The 13,102-nt window shown below is 34.9% G+C and overlaps 1 protein-coding gene across 1 annotated transcript in view; it reads left to right on the top strand.

Annotated features, from left to right (window-relative positions):
* The window catches only part of PrBP (Prenyl-binding protein), a 102,647-nt gene extending 90,795 nt beyond the window's left edge, over positions 1-11,852 (top strand). The window contains exons 5-6 of the mRNA XM_090373149.1: positions 101-206; positions 10,687-11,852. Coding sequence (XP_090229275.1) covers positions 101-206; positions 10,687-10,768 — 188 coding nt within the window. The 3' untranslated portion in view covers positions 10,769-11,852. The remainder of the gene's footprint in view (positions 1-100; positions 207-10,686) is intronic.
* The last annotated feature ends 1,250 nt before the right edge of the window (positions 11,853-13,102 follow it).

The following is a 13,102-nucleotide window of genomic DNA, read 5'->3' on the forward strand; positions in this document are numbered from 1 at the left end:
TAAATTTATGGGTTTTTAATTAAATTTACAGAAATACTGATTCAGATCACATTATAACTGCTATTGATATTTATCTTATGCTTTATATTTATCATTCCAGAGTGGTTCTTTGAATTTGGATTTGTAATTCCTAATTCTACAAATACTTGGCAGTCATTAATTGAAGCTGCACCAGAGTCTCAAATGATGCCTGCTAATGTCTTAAAGTAAGTACAAATAGCAATTTTAACTTCTGTTAGTAACTGATAAATATTGATACCTTGGAAATGTTTATATGCCAGGCAAGGATTTTTTTTTTTTTCAACTGCTTCTGGCTGTTCATGTTTATTGTTTGTTAGATGTATAAGGTAGAGTTTCACTTTAAATTTTTTAAAATGAGAACATCTGTTATCTCCCTGAAAGAAAAAAATAAATAAAATAAAAACTTTTTTTTAACAGTAAAACTCTTAATGTGTTCAGAAGATTTTTAATTATACAGTTGAATATCATTAATACAAAGTCAGTTTATGCAAAATATTTGTTTATAGGAAGCACATATCATTCCCCTGAAAGGATAGGCTTTTCTATGTAAACATTCATCTATTACAAAATTCGTTTAATATGTATTACAAAGTTCTGTTTTCACCCCATGAGAAAAACTTAATGCAAAGGAATACAACATACCTTTACCTACTTATTACAGTACTGAAAAACTGAAAAAAAACTTGAAGAAGTGCGTGACACTGGAGCAGCGATAAAAAAACAGGAAATGAATTTGTGTTGCAAAAGATGAGCTTGAATTGAAACTTTTTGAGTGGTACCAACAAATGCATGCATCAAATTTACCATTATCAGGTCCAATTTTGCAAGAAAAGACTAATCATCTAGCTCAGCAACAAAGAATTAGCGACTTCAAATGTAGCAATGGCTGGCTCCAAAGATTTAAGGGCAGAAATAACTTGGTTTCGGGAAATGTTTGCAGCACGTCTGGATCATTGACAAAGAAAAGGCTACAGACTGGTTGTTTTCTGTAAAGTCCATACTTGAAAAATATGATGTAAAGGATATTTTTAATCCTGATGAGATGGATTTATTTTATAATTTGCTGCCAAGAAAAACATTTGCTGTTTGAGGAGGATCTTGTAATGGTAGAAAATTTGGAGGTCTGTAGGGAAGTGGAGGCCAGAAAATCAAACTCTGACAGGGAGTTAAATGATTTTGTAATAACTGAGAGCAAAGTGGAGTAGAAATTGTTGAAATTGAACATAAGGAAGACACCTGGGGTGGATGGGATCTATCCAGTTCTATTAAAGGAAGCAGCAAAGGAAGTAAGCAAACACTTATCCATAATTATGAAAGCTTCCTTGGACTCAGGGGAGGTCCCCATGGACTGGAGATGTGGAAATGTGTCCTCAATTCACAAAGGGGATCAAAGGGTGACATGAGTAATTACAGACCTTCTGTTCCAGGGGAAAATAATGAAGTCACTGGTTAAGAAAGTGATGCACAATAATCTAAACAAGACTGCACTTATAGTTCAGACACAGCATGGGTTTGTTAAAAGGAAATCTTGTCTAACAAATTTAATTGGATACTATGATGTGGAACTGGATGCAAAAAATAATTTTGATATCATATACTTGGATTTTCGGAAAGCTTTTGATACTGTGGCACATGGAAGACAACTATACAAATTGGAGCAGTATGGCATTAAGGGCATGTTGCTACAATGGATAAAAGGATGGTTGAGTGGGAGAAGACAGAGAGTGGTTATAAATGGACACTGGTCTTTGTGGACTAATGTTACTAGTGGACCTCCCCCCCCCCGGGTTCGGTGTTGGGCCCATTTTTGTTTTCAGTATTTATCAATGATATTGATGAAAGTACATCAGGGTTTAATGTCTAAGTTTGCAGATGATACAAAGGTTGGCAGGATTAGTAATGATAGTACGCTACTGCAACAGGATCTGGAAAAGTTGAGCAGGTGGGCTGAGAGGTGGCAACTGAAGTTTAACATTGGCAATTGTAAACTACTGCATTTGGGTAGCAGTAACCCCAGAGTAACGTATCAACTGGGTGGTACTACACTCAGGGTAGTAGAGAATGAAAAGGACCTGGGGGTAATTGTGCAGTCAGATATGAAGTTTTCTGAGCAGTGCAGACAGGCTGCAAGAGTAGATCATGGTGTCTTATCAATGATATACATGAATTTTTCTAGCAGGGATAAGGGGGTGGTTGTCCCCTTGTATAAGGCAATGGTCAGGCCACACCTTGAGTACTGTATACAGGTCTGGAGGCCTCATTTTAGGAAAGATGTAGAGCTGCTGGAATGAGTACAGAGAAGGGCAACAAGATTGGTGAGTGGAAGAAATGGTTGGTGTTACCAAGAAAGGCTTAAGTTCTGCAAATTGCAGCTTCTGGGGACTAGGTACTTGTGAGGTGATCTAATTGAGGTGTACAAGGCCTTGAGTGGGTTCAGCAAGATCAGTGCTAATGGGATTCTTCCTCTTGCTCAGATTACTCACTTGGTACATAAATTCAAATTGAGTAAAGCCAATTATAGAATGGATGTGTGGAAATTCGCCTTTAGCCAGCAGGTGGTTGATAATTGGAACCAACTTCCATCTGTTGTAGTGGAGGTCAACTACTTAAATAAGTTCAAGGCAGAACTAGACAAACATCTGGAGTGAATGGATTGGTGATATGAGAATTTTTTTTTTTTTTTTTTTTTGACTGATACCTATAAGCTTGCTTTCTTGCATCATATGCCTCTACTAATGCTAATTAAGCAAACAAAGAATCACCATTCTGTTATGCTGCAGTGCAGTTGTTAGTTGAAAACAATGTCCACTTGTGATTGGCAAATTTTCTAATCAAGATGATTAAAGAAGTTAACCAAGTTCCTTGCAATTATGAAAATTTATTTTGTTTTTTTATTTGAAAAGACTGTTGGCATATTTCCATCTCTTAACTTTTGCAAAAGATTTTGATTCCTTTCTTAATTTAAAATGATTCCTGATTATTCTTATCAAACTCATTATGGAAAGTAGGGTGTTTCTGCATGCAATCTCTTTTACATTACCTTTTTTTGGCTACTGATCTCCTTAACCCCATGACACAAAAAATCCAAGAGTGGTCATGTGGTTGGTTTTATAAACATAATTTGGGATGTTAGCCAAGAAGAAACTGTTCAAAATGGTACACTTCATAATTTTATTCTATATTCTGACAATATACAGCCACTTCTCGATTAACATAAGGGTTGCGTTCCGCGTAACTCTATGTAAGTCGGAATTTCCCCCATGCTTGTGCAGCACTTGCAATTGTGCTCGCTGAATTGATTGAATCAAAAAAGAAATGTTCGACAAACATGTAAATAGAATTATTTATTGTATTTATTCAATTTTTTATCTCATGCGCAGGAAAAACAAAAGCGTGCAATTTAAAAAATTTCAAAATTATAAAATTACAAAAAAAAGAGGAGACAGGCATAACATCAGTAAGTTTTACCTCTCGAGCATCGTTGCCAGAATCGACATCTCCAGCTGATAAGTATGTCACTGCGGAGGTTGAGGGCTGTTGAGATTTAGAAGAGGTCAGCCACTCAACCTTATGAAAGAACATATTAATGGATGACTGGACGGTGGCTTGTTTCTTTTCATCATAGATTTTTTTTTTTTTGCAAGCAAGCAAATATCATTCACCCCTATGTTAACTTTTAAGAATCGTTCGCTGTCAGGATCCATCTTCTTAAACCTCGCACCATTACTGATGCAATTTCACAAAATGCCATTGCCATCTCTCTGGTGATGAAGCATCTCGGCTCCTCATTTGGTTCATCTAGAGCTTTGTTAGCATTTTCTTCTTTCACTATCGCTGCCTGCAAGTCAATAAGTTCTTTGTTAGATAATTCTTTCTCTTCTTCTTCTATTAACTCCTCCACATCCTTGGCAACAACCTCCAACTGAAATAGCTCTGCAACCTTCACACTCTTATCTGTAACCTCTTGATTCATTGTTTTCAAATCCTTCGAAGCCTTTTACATGCTGTGGGCATATTTTCTTCCACGCACTATTTAAACAACTTTTAGTAATTTCCACCCAGGCCTTATTAATGTTTAAGATGACTTGGTAAATATTGTAAGGTTTCCAAAAGTCTCTTAACGTAAAATTTTCCTCACCATCTACTGCAGACAATGCTTGAGCAAATGTTGTGCATAAATAGTATGCTTTTAAATTCGAAATAACACCCTGATCCATAGGTTCGACGAGTGAAGTTGTTTGGCAGTAGAAATATGACTCGCATTCGAATTGAAATCATCTAGATGTGTAGGATGTCCAGGAGCATTATCTAATAGAAGCAAAATCGTGAAAGGAACGTCGTTGTCTTTACAATATTTTTAAACCTCGGGAATGAAGCAGCATTTAAACCAATCCTCAAAGAGAGATATTGTTATCCATGCTCTCTGGTTCGAATGGAAATGCACGGGTATGGTGGCTTTATTGATGCCCTTAAATGCACAATGATTTCCAAAATGGTACACAAGCGGTGGTATTAATCTGTAATCTCCTGCTGCATTAGCCCCAAGCAAGAGCGTGGCACTATCTTTTGAAGTCTTGAAACCTGGCATTATCTTTTCCTCTTTGGCAATGTATGTTCGATCCAGCATTTTTTTCCAATACATTGCAGTCTCATCACTGTTAAAAAATTTGCTGCGTTGAGCTGCCTTCATCAATAATTTTTCCAACATATCACAAAATTTCTCTGCAGCTGCAGAATCGTCACTGGTGACTTCACTACATACTTTAACATTGTGGAAACCAGTGCAATGCTTGAACTTATTAAACCACCATTGTTTGCCAATTAATATCTTAATAATTGCTTATCCTTAATATCTTCATAAATACTTCTTGCTTTTGCGTGAATGGTCATTAGACTCAGGGGCACTCGCTTCTGAATCTGATTTTCCATTCATATTATTAACAGCTGTTCCAACTTTGATATAGCACCTGAACACTGTTTTGTGATCACTATTGATCGTAAGTGTGTTGATCCTTTGACATGTTCCTTTATACGCGCAGTGTCCTTTAAAATAGTATTCAATGTTTAAACAGTGAGACCTAATTCCCTTGCAATAGATGACAAACTTTGTCCTGCTTCGTACTTCTTAATCATTTTCATCTTCATTTCTAAATCAATTTTGTTTCGTTTCCCGGCACTGCCAGCACTTGCACTTTCCATTGGTCTCTTTCCCTTCATCCTTGTAATACGTAAATAGGAAGGAAGAGAAGTTTCTGAAAATTTGTTTTTTATATCAGTGAAGGGGAACACATTTCACCATAATACCGTAACATAAAAACCCACAGAATTCCAGTTATTGGGATTATCGCAAATGCAACAAGATTGAGTTTACTACCCATTTATAATAGAGTGCACTAACAGAAAAGCCCAATAAACCAGAAAGTGCAAATTGTTTTATTGTTGTTTGGTGTAACCTCCAGAAATGTGCTTTAGAAAAATATCACAAAGCCATTCAATTGATTCTTATAACAGGAACACATGATAACGGTGAAAGTGTAGTGCAGTTTCCATTATAAATATGACATTTTAGAGAGATAAATAGCTTAGTAATATAGTGAAATTTTCAACTGCTGAGGACTAAAAAAACAATATGTTATTGGGTTCACGTGATATTTTCACAATACCTCCATTTATCCCTACAAATGCAAAATACGTTTCCATATTTTTTTCACTTTGCACCGGCCGGCAAAAACTTGCATAAAGTTGAATTTGTGTAAGTTGTGTATTACGTAAGTCGGGGAGTTCCTGTATTGGGTAATAAGAACAAATATCTTTAATAATAATAGCCTTGTTATCCAAGAAAAAAAATAATCATTTAGTGCACTTCATACACATAGTACCATAAATAATTTCTTCATGGCTGTACTTTTCCAAATAAAAAGTAGTTAATGATGCAGACTGAAAATGAATACCATACTGGAGGAATACTGCAATTCACACTGATGTTTTTCTAATGGATATTCAAATTTATAAGATTTTCTTTTTTAGGCATATCCACTACACCAGTGTGCTGATCATAAGCTACCAGTAATCTCAGCTCGATCTTATCTATTTACGAGGAGGTATCAAAAAGTTTGTACCCTTACCTAGGAATAATAGCCCTAGAAGGTGAAGCTTCACAGGAACTTTAATTCTTTTCTATGTACTCTCCATGTATAGTAACACATTTCTCCCATCTATGATTCAGTTCTTTAATGCCTTGATCATAGCATTCTGCACTTTTTGCGTGAAACCACAATTCTACTTCATTGATGACTTCCTCAGATGAATCAAAGCAGCATCCATGCAATAGTTTCTTCATTTCTTGAAACAAGAAGAAGTCTGATGGTGCTAGATCAGAAGAATAGTGTGGGTGCTGCAGTAGTTCGAAGCTGCACTGGCAACAAAGTTGGTGGTGGCAACGGCTGTGTGAAAAGGATAACCCCTTTTCTGTTTCAACACAGACAACATCACCTTCTTCTCTTCGCAAATGGAGTGGTCTTTGCCTTCTTGGGAGGTGGGGAGGAGGTGTGCTCCACTGCTTTGACATGTCTTTAGTCTCCAGATCATACTGGTACACCCAGCATTCATCATTTGTCACCAACCAATCAAAAAAGTTCTCAACATCCGCATTACACAAATCCAACAGTTGGTGAGAACATTGCATTCGACATTGCTTCTGCAAAGGTGTCAGTAATCTTGGAACCCATCGGGTGGAGACCTTAGATATGTGCAGATGGTCATGTAAAATGCTGTGGGCAGACTCAACTAATTGCCACTGCATTTGTGATGAAATGAATTGCCACACGTCTGTCACTCGGCACCAGCTGCTCAACCTTTGCAACCATCTCACTGTCTGTGGATATTGATAGCCTTCCTTCTCTTGGCTCGTCAAAGACACTTGTACGACCACACCAGAACTCTCGTTTCTACTGTTTTACATTGTCATAGAATGGACAATTCTGCCCATACGCAGCTTTCATTTCTTCATCAATTTCCTGATCTTTCTTTCCCTGCAAATGCAGGAACTTGGTCACTGCTCAATACTCCTCTTTGTCAACCATAGCGTCCTTCCTCAGCTTCCGGGCTCCACCTCTGGTGTACAATCACCTATGGGAATGAAATTTCACATGTTAGTTATTAAATATGTAGAAAACTTATATTAAAAACAGCATGTTTGTGCTGATGATGCTATATAGGTTAGAGTACGAACTTTTTGATACCCCCTCGTAGAGATATCTGCTTTTTTGATGATGTTAATCCAGATTGTCTTAAATGAATTGCTGCCTGGTTATTATTCTATTTATTAACAAAGTGTTTTTCAAATTTCTAAGGTTATCTTTCTAAGATAACCTTAATTCATCTTAGAAATTTGAAATATTTAAATCCTTATCGGCTATTCATTTTTCTGCTTTCATTCTCCATCTTATTCAGATTTGGTTTACCAATTACAGGGGATCCCCGGTATCCGAGTATTCATTATCTGAGTCCCCGCAGTTATGAGGATTTGAAAATTAAAGAATTATAGCTTTTTCCCTTGAGAAAATTGACCAAGCATTTGAATATTTTTTTTTTGTGAGAACAAACTTCTTTTATAACCTAATAAAATAATTTTCCCATTTTTCACTATGTAAAAGTACATAATAACCATTACTATATAATATCGGTGTAGATACACCATATCTACTCATCCTTCATAACGAGCTGCCCATGTATTGCACTACCTCGAATAAATAACGTATCACTTGCAATACCAGGGTACCTGCCCACCCACTGGTGAAAAGCCAACTAGTTTTGAAACAGTTCCGTCTGGGTGGTGGCACCCACCGAGAATAGGTAACCAATGGTCTTCTCTGTTAGTGAAGCATTACTTATTTGAGGTAGTGCAATACATGGGCAACTCGTGAAGGATGAACACAATATGAGATCCAGATGAAATGATGCTTTTCTTTTAAGAGTTGTATATGTTGTATCTACAACAATATTATATAGATATAGAATCTTAAACTATTATGCCTAGTTGCATTTAGTTTTATTTAAATAATAAACATTGCGAAAATTGGTCCTGGTTTGAAGTGGATTCATTTTAAGTGGTATATTCTGGAACCAATTATCCTCAGATAACGAGGATCCCCTGTATTGCATATGAGACTATGTTAAAGTTTGTTGTATTTTCCAGTCTGTTGAGGAGGTTTGCTCTCTTCAGGATAATATGAACCCTGCCTTTCAAACAATTCAAGACTTCTCTGTGTTCAGACTTTCCTTTAATCCTCAAAAGTTTGCTCATTTATCCATTTTCATCAAAACGATTTCTTCTTTTTTTTTTGACATTTAAATTGAATCTTATAAGGTAAAAAAAAAAAAAAAAATTTAACAAAGTGTTTTTAAAATTTCTAAGGTTAACTTAGAAAGATAACCTTAATCGACCCTAGAAATTTGAAACATTTAAATCCTTATCTGCTGTTCATTTTCCTGAGTTGCTAGAACGAGTACAGAGAAGTGCAACAAGATTGGTGAGAGGAACAAAGGGGGTGCACTTACGAAAAAAGGGTTAAGTTCTGCAAGTTGCAGCATCTGGAGACTAGGCACCTGTGATCTGATCGAGGTGTATAAGGCCTTGAATGGTTTGAGCAGGCTTAATGCTAATGGGATATTTCTGCTTGCTCAGATTAAGAACATGAGGGGGCATAGATTCAAATTGAGGAAAGACAGTTGCAGAATAGATGTGCGGAAGTTTTGCCTTTAGCCAGCGGATAGTTGATTACTGGAACAGACTTCCATCTGTTGTTGTGGAAGTTGATAGCTTAAATTTAAGGCTGAACTAGACAAACGTTTGGAGTGACCAGTTGGGTGAAATGGGAAGGGTTTTTTTTTTTTTTTGGCTGATGCTGTATTATAAGTTTGCTTTCTTGCATCATATGCCTCAACTAATGCTAATTTGGAATGGGTGTGGATCTATAGGAAGGAAAGATTTGGGGGGTTTTCTTTGACCCTGTACTTTTTAAAACATTTGTTGAAATATAGAGTTGAAAAATGCTGTACAGTTCCTTAACAGCAGTTAATTCACATTGCTCAGCTGCTTGTTATTACGAAGTATGTGTAAACTCACCTTTCTTCCTTTATGCCATTTGGTCAGCAGTGGCTAATTCAGACATTAAGATACTGTTTTGGGTTGTAATACCAAATTAAAATGGCTAGTGTAAAATCAGTCTACCCTTTTACTAGGTCCAAAACTCCCAAGAAACAACCCTCCTTATTAGATGTATTAAACTGAAGTGTTTTAACTTTTTTTTCTAAAATTTATAACTCAGTTGGAAGGTCCCCTCTCTCTTTGTTTCTTCCTGTTTTTTTTTTTTTTTTTATAAGATAAATTGATTTTTATGTTCCCCAGCCCCCCACCCAAAAATCAACTTTGAAAATCCTTATGTTCACTCTGCAAGAGGATTTTCTCAGTAGATAGACTTTTCAGTGCTCTTTGAATTTATTAATAAATTTTTTCCTGATGTAGTTGTTCCTATCTAAATAGAATTATTTATGCATGTTATCAGTATTGTTATATATACAGTGGATTCCAGTTATTTGGGCCAATAGAGAAAATAGCCAGGGTTTACTTCACTTAATTGGGACAACATGCCGTTTAATCGGGGCAGGAGACGGCAGCACTGGAGATTACCCTACGATTGTCTCCGACCATACCACGTGGTTTGGTCGGATTTATGGCGGTCACAACCATAAAACAATAAAACCAATTAGCAGTCACCTGTTTATTGGTCTTTTCTGTTAGTGCAATCTATCATAAACGGATAGTAAACTCGATATTATTGAATTTGTGATAATACCGACAGCTGGAATTCTGTGGGTTATTATGGTGAAATGTGTTGACACTTCCATGGAATCTTCAATCATATAAAAAAAATAAATTTTCAGATTCTTCTCTTCATTCCTATTTTTAAAGCTTCGTAACTTGTTACTCCGTTCTCACTTGCACATATCGTGTTACTTGCAATTTGCATGTGCCGTGTTCTTTGTTATTGATTGCTTATCTTTTTGCCGTTTTAAATTTTAAAACAGTAAAATTATAAAACGTCAGTGAACAGAAATGTCAACTAGTTAGTATGTACATATTACAGTATGTATTAATTATTCCAATTTTCACGTATCATTTAATTTTTTAATTGGTAAGGTAATAAAGGGTAAATTTGTGCTTAATATATCTTTACTTTTATAGCCTGTGGATAATATTCTTCCTATTTTCGCTAATTAGAATCGCTGTTTAATAGAATTAAAATTAAATTCACAAACGTGATCACAATGACCGGCGCTTGCTACACATCATATCGTGAACGGTACTTTACTATGGTGAGTCGATCATAACGTGATTTTGATTGTATAGTGAACCAATTGTAAAGCGGGGGGTCCATTGTATTTTTAACTATTTACGTGAAACTTTGGATAATTGGGGCAGCCGCTTAATTGGGCCAAAATGCACTAGTCCCGATGTGTCCCAAATAACAAGAATCGACTGTATATATATTTTTTATAAGTCTTTCTGGTGTGATTGCCAGAATGTTTCTGAAGACCATTAAAATTATATTATTATTTGATGTTTATTAAATTTCCTTAAAACACCATTTTTGTTGTTTTCAGTGGAAATGTCATAATCGAAACCAAGTTCTTTGACGATGATCTACTAGTCAGTACATCAAAAGTGAGACTTTTTTATGTTTAGTTAAAAGAAATAGCGTGCTCATTACTCATCATCACTTCATGTGGGCAAAGTATGAAGGCTGCAAGACTATTTCAAGAAAGTTGGTAATTTAAGCAATGGTTTCCATAGTCACTGTCTGGAATATATATATATTGAAGTTCATGGTACCTAGTTTGTGTTCACTATAAGTGGAAAATTAAGAACAAATACAAATGCCATATTTATTGCATAGTGAACTTTTAGAAGTAGTCGGTTTTCTGTGTATATGTGTATATGTAAAGAGGAGGCATTGCTTTACAGGTAGTAAATTATCTAGTTTTCTACCTTAGAAGAAATGGAAGTAATTGATATAATGTTCACAGATTAGAATTTGTATTAGGTTATTTCATAAATGTGCATTCAAAAAAAAAAAAAAAAAAATCATAAAATGCTCGATCTATTCATCAGTATTTACACTTTTTTCTGCATGTACAAAAGTAATGCTATAACTATCAAATGTATCTAGTGTGCCAAATTAAATAGCACATAAGTTGTAAAGAATTAGAGAACAAATGAAAGACTCAGTTCATTGACTTTGGAGATGTTTTTCAGAGCAACTTATTAATCATTTGTTTTAATATAAAACAATGAGTTTAATATGCAGTGCCTCCTCCTGCTGTTCAATATCTATTTATAACACATCCGATTTTTCTCACGTCTGGAGAGAGAGATGTTTGCATACTGTTACTGTTATAAAATGTATATTTGTGCCCAAAAGAAAGAGCTTTTATATGAAAGTATCAGCTTTATTATTCTTTTAGTTTTGAAATTGAAATGCCCCCCCAGTTTTTAATTCGCTGATTTGTATCACGCCGATAACGAATTGGTTTTAATTAAGGTGCTTCTTTTTTTTAATAAGACTTTATCAGATTCAAAGAAGAAAACTTTTGAGTTAAATTTTGTAATGCTTTTCTTTGCCATGAGAAGATTAAGTAATCTGTTGCTGTGTGTATAAGGTAACACAGTGTAACTTTGTGGTTAATGATGTAGCATTGTCTGTGACTTGTTAGTTGTTCTATAATTATTTGTTTGTGTTAAAACTCAAATTTTTAATTCGTATCGTCATAGTAACACTTTCTTTCACTTCAAAAAGTATAAATTGCTTAAGATTGTAAAAGTTGTAATATATAACTATTAAAACACTACTTGTTGTATATGTTACATTATAATAAATATTTCCACTAAATATTAGGCATTTTTCATTTCTTTTCTGATACAATTTTAAAATAATGAATTTCCTTATTATTTAAAGATTGTTTTTGAACATTAGCTAATTCCTAATTTATGGATATAAACAAGTTATTTGTAAATTGTTATTAATAAAGTAGTGGCACCTCTTTCTTTTATCCACATATTTCACTTAGATGCTTGATGTATTTGTTAGAGATATTCACACCTCTGTTTCACTTGAAATGGGAAAGGGGGCGAAATTGGGTGTTATACCTATATGGTAAGTGTATACCATATACATATAAGGTATTACACTTGAGTATAAAGTAATATACGTATTAAAGTAATTAAAGAAATCAATTATCTATTAAAAAAAGTAAAATTTAGTAACGAATGGGCCTGGTGTACTGGGGTCCATGGTTTATAATAACATACATGTATAAGTTATAAATCCAGTTTAATGTAAGAATACAAATATATACTAACAGTAGCTTTCGAGACGTGTGTCTCTTCATCAACTGACATTTAAATACAAAAATATACAACGAATAAGTGCTGAGTGAGGCACGTTAATCATGCATCATTGTTGTTGCACGGACGTGCGCTGCTTTCTACTCCACTGATCATCTAGCATTAATGCTAGATGATCAGATTTCTACACTGATCATCTAGCATTAATGCTAGATGATCAGTGGAGTAGAAAGCAGCGCACGTCCGTGCAACAACAATGATGCATGATTAACGTGCCTCACTCAGCACTTATTCGTTGTATATTTTTGTATTTAAATGTCAGTTGATGAAGAGACACACGTCTCGAAAGCTACTGTTAGTATATATTTGTATTCTTACATTAAACTGGATTTATAACTTATACGTGTATATTATTATAAAGTAAAATTTTATATCATTTTCATATTTATTTATGGACCTAGTGTTTTCTTTCACTCATAGATATTGGTGGTATTTTGGGGTTGGGTTTGGAGCTCTTAACCCGTTGATTCTGGATGCATTTGATCATCAGTTTTTCTCTGGGTGCAGAGAATTTATTTAAATAATGGAGAGTGTTAGCAACAAAGCTGTTCTATGAGACATTATTGAGGTAATTCCTCTGTCATTTGTTAATTGACATATAATATAGAACATGTG

This window comes from Mastigoproctus giganteus, chromosome 5 (genome assembly GCF_048544385.1).
Source record: "Mastigoproctus giganteus isolate SK-2022 chromosome 5, ASM4854438v1, whole genome shotgun sequence".
In the NCBI taxonomy this organism is placed as follows: domain Eukaryota; kingdom Metazoa; phylum Arthropoda; class Arachnida; order Uropygi; family Thelyphonidae; genus Mastigoproctus; species Mastigoproctus giganteus.